The 19,912-nt window shown below is 45.7% G+C and overlaps 1 protein-coding gene across 1 annotated transcript in view; it reads left to right on the top strand.

Annotated features, from left to right (window-relative positions):
- Positions 1–18,202, top strand: part of LOC306969742 (4-aminobutyrate aminotransferase, mitochondrial-like) — a 47,276-nt gene extending 29,074 nt beyond the window's left edge. Inside the window, exons 3-16 of the mRNA XM_079565449.1 lie at positions 2,779–2,876; positions 2,948–2,977; positions 3,527–3,644; positions 5,033–5,082; positions 5,396–5,476; positions 7,385–7,477; positions 8,211–8,273; positions 8,341–8,404; positions 8,940–9,088; positions 11,698–11,835; positions 12,671–12,838; positions 14,883–15,029; positions 16,675–16,786; positions 17,977–18,202. Coding sequence (XP_079421575.1) covers positions 2,779–2,876; positions 2,948–2,977; positions 3,527–3,644; positions 5,033–5,082; positions 5,396–5,476; positions 7,385–7,477; positions 8,211–8,273; positions 8,341–8,404; positions 8,940–9,088; positions 11,698–11,835; positions 12,671–12,838; positions 14,883–15,029; positions 16,675–16,786; positions 17,977–18,098 — 1,433 coding nt within the window. The 3' untranslated portion in view covers positions 18,099–18,202. The remainder of the gene's footprint in view (positions 1–2,778; positions 2,877–2,947; positions 2,978–3,526; positions 3,645–5,032; positions 5,083–5,395; positions 5,477–7,384; positions 7,478–8,210; positions 8,274–8,340; positions 8,405–8,939; positions 9,089–11,697; positions 11,836–12,670; positions 12,839–14,882; positions 15,030–16,674; positions 16,787–17,976) is intronic.
- Positions 18,203–19,912: the final 1,710 nt, after the last annotated feature.

Genomic DNA, 19,912 nt, shown 5'->3' with positions numbered 1-19,912 from the left:
ATGATAACCTTTGACTATTGTTACTGTAGTTATAAAACGCGCTCCTGAGCAGGCTGTTTCCTCTGACCATGTGAGGCCGGTGGGATCTGGTCTGGACCTGCTGCAGTGCCAAAGTCCTACACTCCGCGGACTTTGAATCCCACAAAGAGCAGTTAAACCAGGGCCCTCTCTCTGAACCTGACTGAACCTTTATTATGTTGTTGATCAGCAAGATTAACCAAAACATGTTCCTGTTGGGTATGTTTTAGACCTAAAGATCATGGGAAAATGCCTTCACATTTGAAGGATGCCTGAATGTTGACCAGCTAAACACAATCAAAACAAAATCACTCTTCCATCGGTTTTCATTAGCACATGCCAGCGACCGCAAACATATGGGTCAGGGCTGTTGACTGGGCTAGAGTCATTGGAGGTCAGTTGGCAAGCCTCCCACCACCACCAAACATATTCATAAATGTTCAAATAAAATGAGTCCCTTAAAGGGATAGTTCAGGATTTTTGACACAGGGCCTCATTTCCTCGTTATCCAGAGTGTTTCTGATTTCTGGAGATATTTTTTTTTGTAATTCATGCAGTTCTTATATTTGAAGAGTTATGTGGCGCTAGGCTAGTGAAAGGCTAGCGCATTTCTATGGTATCAGCTACACTGCATTACAAACAGTGTGACCCGCTCCACAGAGCACCTGAGGCAAATCACTTATAACACCAGACTAACCATATAAATGTCTGTGTCTATAGAATCATGTTTGGAATATAACTGACCTGCATCACGTGAATGATCGCATTTTGAGGGACTATTTTCTAGCAGATCACTCCGCCACTGCGTAGCTTATACAACCACGAAGCTGATGCTGCTCAAATATAAGGTCTTTTAAATGCAAAATGGTTAAAATGGTTCTATGGACACAGACATTTATATGGTTAGTCTGGTGTTATAAGTGATTTGCCTCAGGTGCTCTGTGGAGCGGGTCACACTGTTTTTAATGCATGCTAGCTGATACCATAGAAATGCTCTAGCCTTGCATTAGCCTAGCGCCACGTAGCTCTTCAAATATAAGAACTGCATAAAATACAAACAAATATCTCCAGAAATCAGTAACATTCTGGATAACTAGGAAATGAGGCCCTATGTCAAAAATCCTGAAATATCCCTTTAAGGGACTCATTTATGAATATGTTTGGTGGTGGTGGGAGGCTTGCCAACTGACCTCCAATGACTCTAGCCCAGTAAGCTACAGATCACAGCTCTTGGACCCCCTGGTTTAGAGCAAGCTGGTCCAAAACCTAAAATGTCCAAATTGTTTCGCCTTGAACGCAGATTGCTAATCTAAAAGTATCACAATTAGGTATTTTTGCCAGATTGTGCAGTCCTTTATTCCCACGTTTCTTTGCCCTGTATCGATCCAGGGGAAGTTCCATGGAGATGACTGATCTGTAAGGCTGAGCAGATAGAATATGCAGACAATGAAATATTAAAGAGACGGAGAGTGAAGGCATCAAGGGCGCTGTGAAGGACATTCAGAGTACAGTTACAGTTATCAGCCAGACAGCCACGTTCACAGACTCCAATCAATAGGAGCTAAATATTACATGAGCATCTGTGGTGTCAGTGTTAGGGCTGGGACGATACATATAACGATACTCAGGGACTCAGACGTTATGTATGGCGGTAATTATGATAAGAAACACGTTAACCATAAAATGTGTAAAAGTCATGTGCCCAAAGTTTATAAACCAAATGCCATAGATCTCCAAACACAAGTGTTGAAAGTATTGCAATACTTCATGAATCATCTATAATTGATTGACTGCGGAATTCTTCCGCAGTTTTCATGTTCTTTATTATTATTCCTCTTCCATCTTTTTCCCGATTTTCTAGAGCTTTCAGCACCTTCATGCTTTGTGCAATTTATGCAAGTTATGCATCAAAACGTTCCGCATGTTGAGGAGAAGGGTGCTATTACTTTTGGGACTTCTGCAATTTACGGTTTTTCCGCAATCGGCCAAAATGTCGGAGATTTTTCCCATTGACTTATAATGGGGCTGCCGCAAATCCGTGCTTTTCTGCACTTTTTTCTGCATTTTATGCAATTTCTGCACTTTGTGCATGTTCAGCTTCTGCAACTTGTGGGTTTTGAGAAAAAATTGGCCTTCTGCAGTTTTCCAGTTTTTTTATACGGGAGTTTGAAATTTTTGCATTGGTGTGTATGGGGGAATCCAGCCAATCAGGAGACTCCAGGCCTTTCAGCCATTTGTGCAGCTTCTGCCAATCAAGCATTGAGGCCATTTCAACAGTTTGACCAGTTTATGTAATATAAAAGTTTATGCAATATTAGCAATTTATGCAAAGTAACCACTTTATGCATTTTAAAGCGTTTATGCAACTTAAGAGTTTATGCCATTTAGGATTTATGAATTTTAAAGAGTTTATGCAATTTACATAATTTCTGCAAATTAACCCATTCATGCATTTTACCACTTTATGCAGTTTATACAGTTTATGCAACATGACATTTATGCAGTTTATGCAAATTAGATTATGCAAATTATGCAATTTATGCAATTTGAACAGTTTATGCAATTTCTGCATTCGCTTCCTGCAATTCCGCAGTCAATCGCAATGGCGCAGCCATTGCATTTCTAGTTGGTATTGCGATCCGATCGGATATTTCGGCCGAGCCCTAGTGAGTATGGTTTGGGCCTGAGCTTGAACCAGTATTTCCACAAAGTGCAGTCATTCCAGGACGACGGCTCATCTTTGCTGTGTGTGTTGGACAGGCTGCAGACATGTCAGTAAGGTGGCCCCACAGGCTCAGATGGAGTGGGACTACGACGGGCCCTGCATGAAGACAGCCGTCCCAGGGCCCAGCTCCATGGTACTGTCCCCGTGTTCATACACTACTGTACTGTTCATGTGTATGTAACACGTGTGTGCTTCTGTCTGCAGGAGCGGCTCAAACAACTGGGGGAGATCCAGGTAAGATCCAGGGTGCGATTTGCTGGGGGGGATGGGGGGGATTTTTTTTTTTGATAGTTTCTCGAAAGTGCTTTGTCTAAATGCTGCTGACACTGGGCATGTCCTGTGACCTGAGCACTGCTGAAGGCAGATAGTTTGGAGAAACAATAAGGGCCCTTTCCACTGAAGGACTGGAAATGAGTGTGCTGTTTCACCTTCTAGTTTATGTGGAGACTGTACCTGAAGAAGGCTAACACAGTTCCTGCCTGATTCACTTTTTAAGGTCTTGTTTTGACATCAGCTCTCTCAGCTTTGCAATATGTTTTAAGAGATAAACGATGTTTTGAAATTAACATTGAAATTATTGTCTAAAATTACATCTACATTTCTAAATTGTCTATTGTTTTAAGGCCTTTTTCTTTTAGATGAAAAATAAAAAATATGTTTTCACGTTTATATGTATTAAGCTGTTGTGAATTGATTATTTCTTTGTCAAATCAGGACACATCATTTGGTTTGTCTGACATTTTCACCGCTGATAAAATCTAAAACATTAAACCTGTGCTTCAGAACGTCGATGCCATCAACTTCTTCTGTAACTACGAGGAGAGCCGCGGGAACTACCTGGTGGACGTGGATGGGAACCGCATGCTGGACGTGTACACCCAGATCTCCTCCATCCCCATCGGTAAGAATGCTCTTACACAGCTACTCCCACTACCATTTCAACTTCTATTACTTCTACAAGTACTTTTTTAAAGATCCTACCCCATAGTATCACAATGGAAATCTTGGCTCTTGGTGGTCTAAATTCCCTTTTTGTTGTTTTTTTTATTTCTTTCTACAAGTTACTATCTTTAACAGGAACAACACCATGACACCTTTGGTTGGTGGCAGTACATTAGAAATGTCATCTACAAATTACATGTTACATTTGACAGTTTCCCTTCTTGGTGCAAATCCAGTCCAGTACTACCACAAATAGTAGAGGGCTGTGAACACATCCTTGTTTCACACCTTTCATCAATGAGAATTCACTCAATGAAGTTATCCATCTACCAGTGGGAGTTGGTTGGTCGAAAATGGGCTCCTGAGGGTAATTTAGGAGCCCATACTCCAAGTATGAAGTATTTCAAGTATCGTAATGTTCAGACTATTGAGCACACTTGAATAGAAGCTGCACTAGGGTTGTCATGGTATGAAAATGTATCCTCAATGACCAAAATTATCATGGTTTCCGGTATTATTTTTTAAAGGGTGTTGTTCAAAAAGTATTGACATAAACTGAAATAGTCTAAAAAAAAGCATAGCAGTGTTTATTATATTTTAAAAAAAAAAAAATAGCCTTATCAAACTTATTACATGAAAGTGATTGTTTTGAGGGTATGACAGGAACCAATTATAGTGCCAGAAACGTGTCATAATATTTTTGGACAACTAAATAAACCCTCTATATCAGGAAAATATTGTTCTCAGTTTGTGATTTGTGATTTGTGAAAATGTCATCAGACAGTGATCATTGTTAAATTCATAATAATGCGGTGAGAGTGAATCTATTGCATTGGCGACCAACTCTTCTCTGCCCCCCAGGAGCCCTGTAATACATTGTGTAATACATTTCAATATGGAGGTATCCGGACACGGCTTATATGCTGGTGGTGGCGCTGCAGCTGCACTATGGGGCGACTCGTTCTCCTTCAACCCCACAAATTGCTATAGAGTTGTGGGTGACGGTCACGCAGGTGATGAGTCTCGAGGGTCGACTTCAGCAGACACTTTCTTTCCTGCAATCAGGATAACTGTCTATCAACTGTCCCTCGACATTCTTAAAATACCCAAAATATGTGGCCTGTCTGCGCAAACTGTCCCAGGTGTTTGAAGCCGCTGAAAGGACCTGCACAACTTTCTGTTTGGACTTGGAGCTGTTATTGTATCTTTCTCATGTCGGAGGTCTTCCATTAGAAATAACAGTATTATTGGTGAAAATGAGATGATACTGTGTCTGAAATGTTGGATCTTGAGATGTCCAGTTGTGTTCATTTTTGGACTCTAATATTTGTTCTGTTGATGTTTCAGGATATAACCATCCTGCACTGCACAAGCTGATGGCCGACCCCAACAATCTGGTATTTTAATATTTTACTAACGATATTATATCAGACAATAATGATCATAAATCAAAAACACATTTCTTGATAATTTTTTATGGTTTGTTTCTTCTGAGACTGATGTGTTTCTAAAGCGTGGTCTCGGTTTAGACAACAAATGTATTTTTAGTGCTGAAACTGACTTGTTTTGATTCAGCAAAGTCCAACTCTTGGCACAGACTGGTTTCTGTGTTTGGCTGGACTCTCCACAGGGGAGTTCAGGCTTTGGGAGGACTTCTGTTGTGGGTTGTACCTGATCTGGTTCCTATGTTGTCCTGTGTTGTCCTGACAGAGCACGTTTGTGAACCGCCCGGCTCTGGGCATCCTGCCCCCAGGGAACTTCGCCGACAAACTGGCAGAGAGTCTGCTGTCGGTCAGTTACATGTACTTCATAGTATAATATTTTCATTATTTGCGGCATGTGTCCTGGTCCTTTGTTGCTTGTGTGTGTATTTCAGGAGTTCCTCATTCATGATGATGATTTACTTGAAAAAAACATGTTTTTACAATTTTTTACCCCCTTACTTTTAATTATTTTTCCCCAAATTTTTTTGTTAATTTTCCCCATATTTTTTCTCAATCTTTTCCCCATTTTCCCCCTAAGTTTCCCAGTTTTTCCCCACTTTATTAAAAAAAACACTTTTTATTGTAATTTTATTTCCCAATTTTCATTATATATTTTCTTGATTCCTCCCCTCACCTAAATTTTTTTTTTTTTTTTTTCCCAATTTTTTTCTTCTTCACTCTTTTGTAAATTTGCTTATCTTCCGAAAAGCAATTTAGATCAGATATATTGCCTACATCTGTGTGTGTGTGTGTGTGTGTGTGTGTGTGTGTGTGTGTGTGTGTGTGTGTGTGTGTGTGTGTGTGTGTGTGTGTGTGTGTGTGTGTGTGTGTGTGTGTGTGTGTGTGTTCTTGTAATTACAACATTGTGAGGACCAGTTTGAGTTTTTACCCAACAGAGTGAGGACATTTTGGGTGTAGGTGTGGTTTTACGGTTCAAGTTAGAATTGGGTTGAGTTTAGAGTTAGGATTAAGGTTCGAGGCTTAGGGTTTAGGGTTCAGGGTTAGGGGCTTAGGCTTCAGGGTTTGGGGCTTTGTGTTCAGGGTTAGGGGCTTAGAGTTCAGGGTTAGGGGCTTAGGGTTCAGGGTTAGGGGCTTTGGGTTCAGGGTTAGGAGCTTAGAGTTCAGGGTTAGGGGCATAGGGTTCAGGGTTAGGGGCTTAGGGTTCAGGGTTAGGGGCTTTGGGTTCAGGGTTAGGAGCTTAGAGTTCAGGGTTAGGGGCATAGGGTTCAGGGTTAGGGGCTTAGGGTTCAGGGTTAGGAGCTTAGGGTTCAGGGTTAGGGGCTTAGGGTTCAGGGTTAGGAGCTTAGTGTTCAGGGTTAGGGGCATAGGGTTCAGGGTTAGGAGCTTAGTGTTCAGGGTTAGGGGCTTAGGGTTCAGGGTTAGGGGCTTTGGGTTCAGGGTTAGGAGCTTAGAGTTCAGGGTTAGGGGCATAGGGTTCAGGGTTAGGGGCTTAGGGTTCAGGGTTAGGAGCTTAGGGTTCAGGGTTAGGGGCTTAGGGTTCAGGGTTAGGAGCTTAGGGTTCAGGGTTAGGGGCTTAGAGTTCAGGGTTAGGGGCTTTGGGCCCAGGGTTAGGGGCTTAGAGTTCAGGGTTAGGGGCTTAGAGTTCAGGGTTAGGGGCTTTGGGTTCAGGGTTAGTGGCTTAGTGTTCAGGGTTAGGGGCTTAGGGTTCAGGGTTAGTGGCTTAGTGTTCAGGGTTAGGGGCTTAGGGTTCAGGGTTAGTGGCTTAGTGTTCAGGGTTAGGGGCTTAGAGTTCAGGGTTAGGGGCTTTGGGTTCAGGGTTAGGAGCTTAGTGTTCAGGGTTAGGGGCTTAGGGTTCAGGGTTAGGGGTTTAGGGTTCAGGGTTAGGGGCTTAGTGTTCAGGGTTAGGGGCTTTGGGTTCAGGGTTAGGGGCTTAGTGTTCAGGGTTAGGGGCTTTGGGTTCAGGGTTAGGAGCTTAGGGTTCAGGGTTAGGGGCTTAGGGTTCAGGGTTAGGGGCTTAGAGTTCAGGGTTAGGGGCTTAGAGTTCAGGGTTAGGGGCTTAGAGTTCAGGGTTAGGGGCTTAGGGTTCAGGGTTAGGGGCTTTGGGTTCAGGGTTAGGGGCTTTGGGTTCAGGGTTAGGGTCTGGGTAATACATTATGTCTAGGAGTGTCCTCACTAAGATAGAATTACAAACATGTGTGTGTGTTTGTGTGTGTGTCGGTGGTTTAAGTGATCGTTGTGTGTGTGTCCTCCCCAGGTGGCCCCCAGTGGGATGACTCGGGTCCAGACCATGGCCTGTGGGTCCTGCTCCAATGAGAACGCCTACAAAGCCATGTTCATCGCGTACAGGGTGAGTGTTTACACAAAGGTGGATATGTAAACCTGGGACTTCTCAGAGTCAGAGCAGAACAGCAGCATGGCCCCAGTCCTGCTGCATGTACCGAGAAAAGTTATTCAGTGGGATGCAAAAGTTTATTAAAAAACAGAGGTTAAGATTGAACCTTTGGGCCGGTGTGATCAAAGGTCTGTTTGGAGAAGAAAAGAGAACATCCGTCCTGGAGGTGGACGCATCGTCCTTTGGGGTTGTATTGCAGCCAGTGGCCCAGGGGACATTTCATGGGTAGAACGAAGAATGGATTCAATAAAATTGCAACAAAATGTGGAGCAAAATGTAACACCATCCATGAAAAAGCTGAGTAAAAAGTAAAGTAGAAAAGAGGACAGCTTCTACAAATGGGTAATGATTCTAAACACAACTCCAAATCCATGATGGGCAACCTCCCGAGGTCCAGTCTGAAGGTTTGCCCTCATGACCTAAACATCATTGAAGATCTGTGGATAATCCTCCAAAGAGCACTGTGTGACAGACAGCACAGACATCTATTCATTCTGGAAGACTTTTGTTTGGAAGAAAGGAATAAATTCCTCAAACTGGATCTGAGAGACTCTTGGCTCCTAGAAAAGTGTTAAGCTGTGATACATGCATATTGGCAGCGACAAAGCATTAACTGTAGGGTCCTGAAGTTTTTAAGTAAATGCTATGGGAATGTCCTATCTGTAACTTTGTGTTTTTCTTTGTGCAGAACAAAGAGCGTGGTCCCGGCGGGCCCACACAGGAGGACATCAGCTCCTGCATGATAAACCAGGTGTGCAGTCCCTCAAACATCTCCATCACACCAACCTCCTCTGACTGTCTGTCCCACCCTCCCACAGGAGCCCGGCTGTCCTGACCTCACCATCCTGTCCTTCATGGGAGGCTTCCATGGGAGGACTATGGGTAAAGTGCACTTCATGTTGCACTGTCTTTCTCTTCCAGAAGGACAAAAGGCTTATTTGTACAATCTAAAAGCATTGTTCTGACTGTAGGTATGACTGCAAACTCTCCCCTTGCGATGTTTATTTGATGACGTTTAATCAAAGTGAATTAAAGCAACAGCGAAGCCCACGAAAAGATGCTAAACCCAAGAGCACACAGTCAGTCACTCACTACATTCTTCCATTCTAGCAACGTTCTTCCACTCCAAAGACTGTGAAAAGGCATCAAAGAGGGAACATCAAACCTGTCTGTCATAATACATAGTATTTTAAATCCTCCTTACCCAGTACTTCAGCTGCTCTGGGTGTTTGCCACACAGTAAAACGTTTTTGTAGGGAAGAATAATGTTATCGGAGGGGAGATTGGCTTGGGGACCGGCTGATACCGGAAATAAAGTGGGATCAGGGTCGTAACCACTGAGAAGTCCACGCCTTCACAGGCTCAAGTCATGTAGAAATGTCCTTCCTCTGAATGCCTGTCTCGCGCTTCTGTCCAGGGTGCTTGGCCACCACTCACTCTAAGGCCATCCACAAGCTGGACATCCCATCTCTGGACTGGCCCATCGCCCCCTTCCCCAGGCTGCAGTACCCTCTGGAGGAGTTCACCAGGGAGAACGCGGCGGAGGAGGCGCGCTGCCTGGAGGAGGTACACAGTCATTTTATTGAAGGCATTAAGGCCCGTCAGAGCACACTCTGCAGCAGAGACCGAGAGGTCCACACACTCTGCAGCAGAGACCGAGAGGTCCACACACTCTGCAGCAGAGACCGAGAGGTCCACTCACTCTGCAGCAGAGACCGAGAGGTCCACTCACTCTGCAGCAGAGACCGAGACGTCCACACACTCTGCAGCAGAGACCGAGAGGTCCACACACTCTGCAGCAGAGACCGAGAGGTCCACACACTCTGCAGCAGAGACTGAGAGGTCCACTCACTCTGCAGCAGAGACTGAGAGGTCCACTCACTCTGCAGCAGAGACCGAGAGGTCCACACACTCTGCAGCAGAGACCGAGAGGTCCACACACTCTGCAGCAGAGACTGAGAGGTCCACTCACTCTGCAGCAGAGACCGAGAGGTCCACACACTCTGCAGCAGAGACCGAGAGGTCCACACACTCTGCAGCAGAGACCGAGAGGTCCACTCACTCTGCAGCAGAGACCGAGAGGTCCACTCACTCTGCAGCAGAGACCGAGAGGTCCACACACTCTGCAGCAGAGACCGAGAGGTCCACTCACTCTGCAGCAGAGACCGAGAGGTCCACACACTCTGCAGCAGAGACCGAGAGGTCCACTCACTCTGCAGCAGAGACCGAGAGGTCCACACACTCTGCAGCAGAGACCGAGAGGTCCACACACTCTGCAGCAGAGACCGAGAGTCCACTCACTCTGCAGCAGAGACCGAGAGGTCCACACACTCTGCAGCAGAGACCGAGAGGTCCACTCACTCTGCAGCAGAGACCGAGAGGTCCACTCACTCTGCAGCAGACACCGAGAGGTCCACTCACTCTGCAGCAGAGACCGAGAGTCCACTCACTCTGCAGCAGAGACCGAGAGTCCACTCACTCTGCAGCAGAGACCGAGAGGTCCACACACTCTGCAGCAGAGACCGAGAGGTCCACTCACTCTGCAGCAGAGACCGAGAGGTCCACTCACTCTGCAGCAGAGACCGAGAGGTCCACTCACTCTGCAGCAGAGACCGAGAGGTCCACTCACAGTGGACGAGCAGCAGCTGCCGCCGGGTGGGGCAGGCAGGCGTCCCTCCTCCTCTCTCATTCTGCTTCTTGGTTCCTGTCTGGTAGCATGGTGGTTAGTGATCGTGCCTCACAGCAAGAAGGTCCTGGGTTCAATCTGGGCCTTTCTGTGTGGAGTTTGCATGTTCTCCCCGTGTCTGTATAGGTTTCCCCTACCACTGAAAATATGTACAATAGATTCCCTTCGGGTGCCAAGACTCCCCTGAAAAAAGAGATTCTTGATCTCAGTGGGACTTTCCTGGTTAAATAAAAATAATAACATTTAGCCACTGTGAGTTAAACACTGTCCTAAGAGAAAGAGCGTAGGCAAGGCAGTTATATATATATATATATATATATATATATATATATATATATATAATATATATATATATATATATATATATATATATATATATATATATATATATATATATATATAGCACATTTCATTTTCAACACAATAAAAACACAATAAATCAAATCAATAGATACAATTTCTAAAAAATATATGTATATAGTATACTGTAAAATACAAATATGCATATATGTATATATATTCAAATTATATATTCAAATGAGTTAAAATCAATTCAATTGTCATAGGCAGCAGTAAATAACCTGCTTTCAGCCGAGACTATAGCGATGTTCTCTGCAGCGCTGGTATCAGAGCGCTGGCCCAACACACTCCTCCCCACGCCCACGGACCACTCCTCTATTTTATAATTATAATCACATTTTGTATCCAATAGACTAAGCCTATAGCTTATATTTTTTTTATTAGAGATAAGATAATGATATCAAAAATAAGAAAAGAAAATCAGTAAGCCCTTATTTCCAGCCTCAGATCTAAACTGTAGGACGGCCTCTGACCTGCTTTAATGATCTTTAAGCTCTGCTCTATGGGGCGGACTGGCACGAGACATGTTTTTTACAATGGCTGTTGGAACGTAGTGTCCGTCAAATGTCAGAAGATAAATGCAGGAACAAGATATCTTATCTTGGGATGTGACACTATAGACCCAGGTGAGAGCTGAGCATTGTTATTGCTCCTGTTTATCCACAGCTCTTTATCTTCACCTCACGCTGACCCTCTGTTCTACATTTTAACTCTGCATCGCGCTGTTGTGATGTTTTTATTCTCAAAGTGAGTGCCCAACCTCAAAGCACTTTTGCTAATGAGCTAGCGTTGTCTTACTAAACATTTAGCCACTGAAAACAGGTCAGGGCTGAATATGACGTAGTATGAACTTATGTTTGTTTCTGCTTTTAGGCGTGTGGTGTTTGCTCAACACATAGCTGCGCGTAGAGTGTAAATGAATCATCTATTATGATAAGAAAAATCTGTTTGGCCTAGTTTTAGTATATTTCAGATCCAAATCCATCTTTTGCACATTTTGAAGTTCCCCTGCATTGTTCAGTCTCAGTCAGATCAAAGATGGCAGTGACTTTGTGATCTATGGTGGCTTCTCGCTGATGTTGCGATGCACAGTGCTGTCAGTCTGTGAGCTGGGCTGTGCGTGCTGCAGGTGGAGGACCTGATCGTGCAGTGGAGGCAGAAGGGCAGACCGGTGGCTGGGATCGTGGTGGAGCCCATCCAGGCTGAAGGAGGAGACAACCACGCCTCTGCAGACTTCTTCAAGAGCCTGCACAGCATCGCGCGCAAGGTCCGCACACATACCCAGCACTGGTCAACAAGCTGCACTTCAGACACATTTAGCTCACAGTAGTTCACGATACAACAATTTCAATATCAAATTCGATACCACTGCTAAAAAAATCCCCTTTGAATATACGCTATATTTACAGAACACTCAGCAATATATTGGTTTGTTTGGTTTTACCATGTTCTTCAAAAGTCACTGTCATAGAAGGTCCCATTTGTTCTCTTTAATCAAATGATTCCCTGCATTTTAGGCTGCAATATTCATAGTCAAATATTTATACTGCACTTGGTGGTTTCCAACCTGGGGGTCGGGACCCCACAAGGGTCGCAAGAAAATTTCAGGGGTTATTATTTAAATGTTCTTAATTCTCTGCTGAGACTGGCCCCCGGATAAAGCGGAAGGAAATGGATGGATTTTTTTTTTCCTTTTGTTTTTTCAGAATTATATAGTCTAATGTCCCCGTTTCCCAAGATGTGACCCAACAGCAGAAATAAATAAGACACATACCGTACGGGCGGGGGTCACAAACCCCAGTGATTGTATATGACAGGGGTCCCGACTTCAAAAGGATGAGAACTGCTCTAACCTACAATATTAACTGTTTATAGATTGGATTTGGCCCCTAGCTTTACTAGTAGTTTTAGTATTGAGGAATTGTTTTAGATTTTTTGACAGTCCCTAGCTCACTTGGTCTCTCGTCACTTGGTCTCACGCACAGGAGCAATGACATTATAGAGGATTGAGATATGTCTGTTTATCCCAGAAAACAGTCCAGTACTGAAGTAAGTGCAGCCTTTTGTGATTGTCCCATGTTGACATGTTGTCGTTGCTGTAGCATGGCTGTGCCTTCCACGTGGATGAGGTGCAGACAGGAGGGGGCGCCACAGGGAAGTTCTGGGCCCACGAGCACTGGGGGACGGATGATCCGGCTGACATTGTGTCCTTCAGCAAGAAGCTCCTGACCGGAGGCTACTACCACAAGAACGACCTGCAGGCCGATAAGGTAAAGTTCCTCTGCTGCACTCCGGGGCCTTACAGAAACACGCAGTAGACGCTTGCTTCAGACGGCAGAAACCTGTCCACTGTGTCCCAGCCCACATCACATGGCACCTCAGTCACCAGCACTGCCCACTGCGATCTACTTTACAGTAGATAGTGCACCGGCATTGTTCCATGTGTCGGATCTTAGGCCACAATGGCACAAAACTCTTCACTTACTTACTTCACGTACTTGTAACTTCTGTAACCCGTCATCATTCTCATTGAATACGAGGTTGTTTGGGGTCAAATACAGACGTTTCACAGCTTTGTCCTGAGAGAGCAGACAAACCAGAAACACACTCCAGCTGTTTGTGGTTACACGCTGTTTCTGCGCCCTCATTTTTACGTTCTTGGTAGGCCTGGGTACTTTTAAACGATACCCATAGTTTAGGAACTACCAGTATCGAATAATAAAAAGTAGGTACTGATAATATTATATCTCTGGAGACCAGGTTTTGAGACCTGTTGGGTCCAGGGACAGCATTATAGGAAGTTACTAAGTTGTTTCAATTAATCGATCTTTCGCCTGGCGTAAGGACAGTGTTGTCCAAAACGTGACGGTCAGCGCCTAGCTGCGGCACTGTAGCTTCACTTATTAAAGGGGAAGAGTTGGACTGATGCGTGCTTTATTACGAGCAGCACTCTCCTATGAAACACAAGATCAGATTATCATTATTGTTCTGTTTTCTGGTTCTAAGTGCCAAATATTTTAGTATAAGTATTAAAAAAATGATATTGTTCAGGAAATGGTATCGTGAACCAAGTATTGTTAAAATACTGGTCTTGATAAAAGAGTAACGGTACCCAGTACCCTACTTCTTGGTCGTGCCCCAGGTGTGAAAAAACACTGTCATGTGACACTAAGGAGCTCCCATGACAGTTATTTTTCAGTGGTCAGGTTTACAGCAGAATAGTGACCAGTGTGAACTTGAATGTGTAAACCTGTGGTAGCGCTCTAGATAGGGCTCACCCAGCGCTCACCCAGGGCTCACCCAGCGCTCACCCAGCGCTCATCCAGCGCTCATCCAGCGCTCATCCAGCGCTCATCCAGCGCTCACCCAGCGCTCACCCAGCCGCTCACCCAGCCGCTCACCCAGCCGCTCACCCAGCGCTCACCCAGCCGCTCACCCAGCCGCTCACCCAGCCGCTCACCCAGGGCTCACCCAGCGCTCACCCAGCGCTCACCCAGCCGCTCACCCAGGGCTCACCCAGCGCTCACCCAGCGCTCACCCAGGGCTCACCCAGCGCTCACCCAGGGCTCACCCAGCGCTCACCCAACGCTCACCCAACGCTCACCCAACGCTCACCCAACGCTCACCCAGCGCTCACCCAGGGCTCACCCAACGCTCACCCAGCGCTCACCCAGGGCTCACCCAGCGCTCACCCAACGCTCACCCAACGCTCACCCAGCGCTCACCCAACGCTCACCCAACGCTCACCCAGCGCTCACCCAGGGCTCACCCAGCGCTCACCCAACGCTCACCCAACGCTCACCCAGCGCTCACCCAGGGCTCACCCAGCGCTCACCCAGCGCTCACCCAGCGCTCACCCAGCGCTCACCCAGCACTCACCCAGCGCTCACCCAGCGCTCACCCAGCCGCTCACCCAGCCGCTCACCCAGCGCTCACCCAGCGCTCTAGATAGGGCTCACCCAGCGCTCACCCAGCGCTCACCCAGCACTCAACCAGCACTCACCCAACGCTCACCCAGCGCTCACCCAGCGCTCACCCAGCACTCTAGATAGGGCTCACCCAGCGCTCACCCAGCCGCTCACCCAGCGCTCACCCAGCGCTCACCCAGCGCTCTAGATAGGGCTCACCCAGCGGCTCACCCAGCGGCTCACCCAGCGCTCACCCAGCGCTCACCCAGCGCCACAGAAACACGGTGACAACAGCAGGAGCTCGACTGGCTGACCAAACTAAACTGTCCAATAAGTCATTCTTCTGCTTGTCTGCTGTTTTTGCTTTGGTGTTTTGTAAGCAGTCCTTTGTCGTATTGGTTTCCAGGGATATCGCATCTTCAACACGTGGATGGGCGACCCGTCCAAGAACCTGTTCCTGGTGGAGGTTCTGAACGTGATCCGCAGGGAGAACCTTCTGGAGGAGGTGACTCGGTCTGGGAAGGCTCTGCTGCAGGGGCTCTACGCTCTGCAGGTAACAGTCACACTGCACCTGGCCCCACACTGTTGCAGAGAGAGGGAAAATGTGGCTAAGATTTTGCATGTTCATAGTGTGTTGGTGACATAGTGCTCAAACTGAAGCAGGATCCTGATGATAGTTTCTCTTTATCAGCTACTTTGTGCATGAGGCGAAAAAAACATGTATTTTCCTCGCCACGTCTTTGACAGCACGCCACCATAAGTCTCATCTATTCTTCTGAAAAGGATGCACACCTGCTGGTATGTTGTAAAATTCCTGGATTGTTGGTAGTCCTGTTTGTGCAGGAGCACCAACCACAATGGCATTGTGTTGTTTTTATATGAAAACAAAAGCGTGTCACATGGCCATGCTATACAATACAGTTTTCCAGTAGTTTTGCACCGAGCCTGAGCGCGCATGAGCCTAATTTAGCATGCATACGTCGCATGAAATGGGTCTATTGAAATGAAAGATTTATAGACTTAAAACAAAGCCTGTGGTTATATTTTTTATCATCTTAATCATTTATGAGGAAAATAAAGAAAAAAATAGTAGTTCAAGAAACCTATATATCCCTCAAATGCCTCCCCTCGCTGCTTTGCCTCGTCTCTCCTCGTTTCTGAAAAGTGCAGACTACGTACGTGTGCTTTGCACTTCGTACTACTTCAGTTTTGTTTCTATAAATACTACTTTTGGCCTCATTTTCTGCCACCTGTAGGAAATACAGTATCTGTGTGGGCCATGAATGATTGATTCAGTGACTGTGTGCATCTGAATCCTGACAAACAAGTCCGTTTGGAGATTGGATTTTTAAGTATTGCCTCACCCATAATAATGACATAGTGCCCTGGAAAAGACGTGCGGCATAAGAGACATCTTTTATTTGGAACTTTTTAAGTCTTCTTCTTCTGTAGTAGTGACCTGAGGACAGACTACTGCTGTTGTAGTAGTGACCTGAGGACAGACTGCTGCTGTTGTAGTAGTGACCTGAGGACAGACTGCTGTTGTAGTAGTGACCTGAGGACAGACTACTGCTGTTGTAGTAGTGACCTGAGGACAAACTACTGCTGTTGTAGTAGTGACCCTGAGGACAGACTGCTGCTGTTGTAGTAGTGACCTGAGGACAGACTGCTGTTGTAGTAGTGACCTGAGGACAGACTGCTGCTGTTGTAGTAGTGACCTGAGGACAGACTGCTGTTGTAGTAGTGACCTGAGGACAGACTGCTGTTGTAGTAGTGACCTGAGGACAGACTACTGCTGTTGTAGTAGTGACCTGAGGACAGACTGCTGTTGTAGTAGTGACCTGAGGACAGACTGCTGTTGTAGTAGTGACCTGAGGACAGACTACTGCTGTTGTAGTAGTGACCTGAGGACAGACTGCTGCTGTTGTAGTAGTGACCTGAGGACAGACTACTGCTGTTGTAGTAGTGACCTGAGGACAGACTGCTGCTGTTGTAGTAGTGACCTGAGGACAGGCTATTGCTGTTGTAGTAGTGACCTGAGGACAGACTGCTGCTGTTGTAGTAGTGACCTGAGGACAGACTGCTGTTGTAGTAGTGACCTGAGGACAGACTGCTGTTGTAGTAGTGACCTGAGGACAGACTGCTGTTGTAGTAGTGACCTGAGGTCAGACTCATATTGCTGTGTCATGTGTCTGTAGGAGCAGTATCCTGGGCTGCTGAGCCGCGCTCGAGGGCAGGGCACCTTCTGTGCTATCGACATCCGCGACGACCCAACAAGGAGCAAGATCCTTCTCAAGGCCCGCGACAAAGGTACTCCCTCACTGTGTACTCCCTCACTGTGTACTCCCTTACTGTGTACTCCCTCACTGTGTACTCCCTCACTGTGTACTCCCTTACTGTGTACTCCCTCACTGTGTACTCCCTCACTGTGTACTCCCTTACTGTGTACTCCCTCACTGTGTACTCCCTTACTGTGTACTCCCTCACTGTGTTCTCCCTCACTGTGTTCTCCCTCACTGTGTACTCCCTCACTGTGTTCTCCCTCACTGTGTTCTCCCTCACTGTGTACTCCCTTACTGTGTACTCCCTTACTGTGTACTCCCTTACTGTGTTCTCCCTCACTGTGTACTCCCTCACTGTGTACTCCCTCACTGTGTACTCCCTCACTGTGTACTCCCTCACTGTGTACTCCCTCACTGTGTACTCCCTCACTGTGTTCTCCCTCACTGTGTACTCCCTCACTGTGTACTCCCTCACTGTGTACTCCCTCACTGTGTACTCCCTCACTGTGTACTCCCTCACTGTGTACTCCCTCACTGTGTTCTCCCTCACTGTGTACTCCCTCACTGTGTACTCCCTCACTGTGTACTCCCTCACTGTGTACTCCCTCACTGTGTACTCCCTCACTGTGTTCTCCCTCACTGTGTACTCCCTCACTGTGTTCTCCCTCACTGTGTTCTCCCTCACTGTGTACTCCCTCACTGTGTACTCCCACTTTATGGAAATACTATCCTTCAGAATGTATTGACGTAAAGTTTCCTAATGTTCTGAGGGAGATTTGCCTTTATGCAAACGTGCATCACTCCGGCCTGGCCAAGTCTCCTGCTCTTTCCATCACTCACATTACATACAGCACTACTCACAGGCGAGGGCCAAGTGCTCAGTGCACACGCAATGCAGATGGTAAAAAGGTTTGGGGGGAAATTGATTCTTTTTGAGCCTCGTGACATTATAAAGTCCTTCATCAAGAACATGCCTGGATTTGTTAAAGAAAAGGAAAGAAACAACTCTATTTACATTTACAGAACTTTGATTTTTATTCAAATCTTTAATAAACATTTCATTTGATTCCAGCCGGCATTAAATCTACATTTCCTTAAAAATAATCATTCTTCCTCAATTTGTATTGCTCCATGAGTTCAGCAAAAATACAAATAAAAACGCGCTCCTGAAGGTTTGCTCTACATTTTCTTTCAGCTTTTAACGGTTTTGCTCCGCAGGGGTGCTGCTGGGAGGCTGTGGCGAGCGCTCCATCCGCTTCCGCCCGGCGCTGATCTTCAAGGAGTACCACGTGGCTCTGTTCCTCAACATCTTCAACGACGTCCTGGCAGAGTTCAAGTAGAGCTGTCCCAGGACCCGGGGAGGGAGAGTCCGATCCAACCGCCTTCAGACCTCCTACAGCACAACAACAAGCCTCCCAGCAGCCACACACACAGTCAGGCAAACAAACAAACAAACAAACAGGGGGCGCTTCTGAGGGACGAGAGGGCCCCTAAAGTCCCCACAGATTCAGGGCCAGCACTGACGGAAAATACAGACGGCTACTTTGCCTGAAGACCCTGTACCCGTTGTTTTTCTAGTGGTGAACAGAAATTAGTTTTCCCCTCCATGGAAAGCAGACATTTGGCATCTAAATGTAATGATTGATTCATTATCAGACTAGTTTGTGTTCTGCTTCATAAGAACTCGTTTGATGTGTGTTAGGTAACGTTATAGCAATAAGTTTGGACAAACGCGACAAAACAGTCGGGTACGGGGCCTTTAAGTCATGATAGATTACGTGGATGAGATTTAAAGCCTCAGATTGTGTTTGAAAAGCCGAGAAATTCCCTGGTACTGGTCGAACGTATTTGGCAGGATAATTACGCAACTTAACGATATGAAGACATCTTTACTGCTTTGTAGAATCTCGAACACACTTATTTTCCGATGCCAGTACTTCAACGATTCTTGGTTTTCAATGCCAATGCCTGAACTAAAATATTAGTCGTCTAGAACCAGAAAACAGAACAATAGTGTGTGGAAGATCTGAAAATTTACAATATCAAGTTCATCTCCAATGTCAAGAAGTGTGTGGAAAAATTGGAAATAATTTGAGGAAAAAAATTGGGAGAAATTGTGGCAAAATTAAGGAAAAAGTTGTGGGAAATAGTGAAATTTGCAAAAAGGTGGGAGACAAATTGTGAAAACAAGATTTAAAAAGAAAAAAGGGGGAAAAAATTGACAAAAATGGGGGAACATTTTTTTATTTGAGCTGAAACCACCAAGTCGCTTCTTGTAGTGCTGTCCCTGGGTTGTCCCCTTTAACGCTACCCGGCCCTATTCGTAGTACCAATAAAGTATCACCCCAAAGCTCCCGCACTAATCCTCTTGTCTAGAGATGCTGTACGAAATGCCAGAAGCCTATTACAGACTTGAGTTTACACGCTAGAGAAGAAGGTCGGATCACGTTGTGAAAAGTGGAAGTGTTTTGGAAAGAGACAAACTGTGGCTTTAAATCTCAAATCTCTTCCCTTTGCAAAAAATGTTTGGCGTAAGGTATTTGGCATGAGACTATCCATGTTAGGGAAATCCGTCCAGGTCTCTCTCCCCCCCCCCCACACTGCTTCGACATGACCCCGTGTTTACAGACGCTGCTGCTTACTTTTGAGCTGGGCTTTGGAAAAACGCACAAAAACCCACTTTAACTATTCTGTCCAGGGTCCTCGAAATGAGCACAACAGCCATGACACACACCCAAACCCCCTTCTATACATAATATAATAGTCATCTGTTTAATTAGCATTTTTTATGTGCCATGTTTCTTTTTTGTCATCCTGCCAGTTACACTAAGCATGAATGAAGCTGTACATTTATTCCTCAATATTTCTTCATATTATTAATAAGAATAATAATGATAGTCTAATGTAGCCCTATAATGGATGCCCAGGGCAGATCTGCAGAGCGCTTGATATTTTTGTATGAAGTATTGTCGAGGGACAGTGCTGAATGTGTTTGGTCCACGTACTTGTAACACTTAAACGTCTTATGAAGAAAATGTTTTTGTCCTGTATTTTTTAGTGTCTTGTAACATACAGAGTTTTAACTTGAGATGGAGGGCAGCTACAGGATGTGCAGTTCAAAAGCGGCTGATTTGGCATGAAACAAAAACTGACC

The sequence above is a fragment of the Gobius niger genome (genome assembly GCF_951799975.1).
Source record: "Gobius niger genome assembly, chromosome: 10".
Lineage (NCBI taxonomy): Eukaryota > Metazoa > Chordata > Actinopteri > Gobiiformes > Gobiidae > Gobius > Gobius niger.
This window is presented reverse-complemented; position numbering and strand designations above follow the sequence as displayed.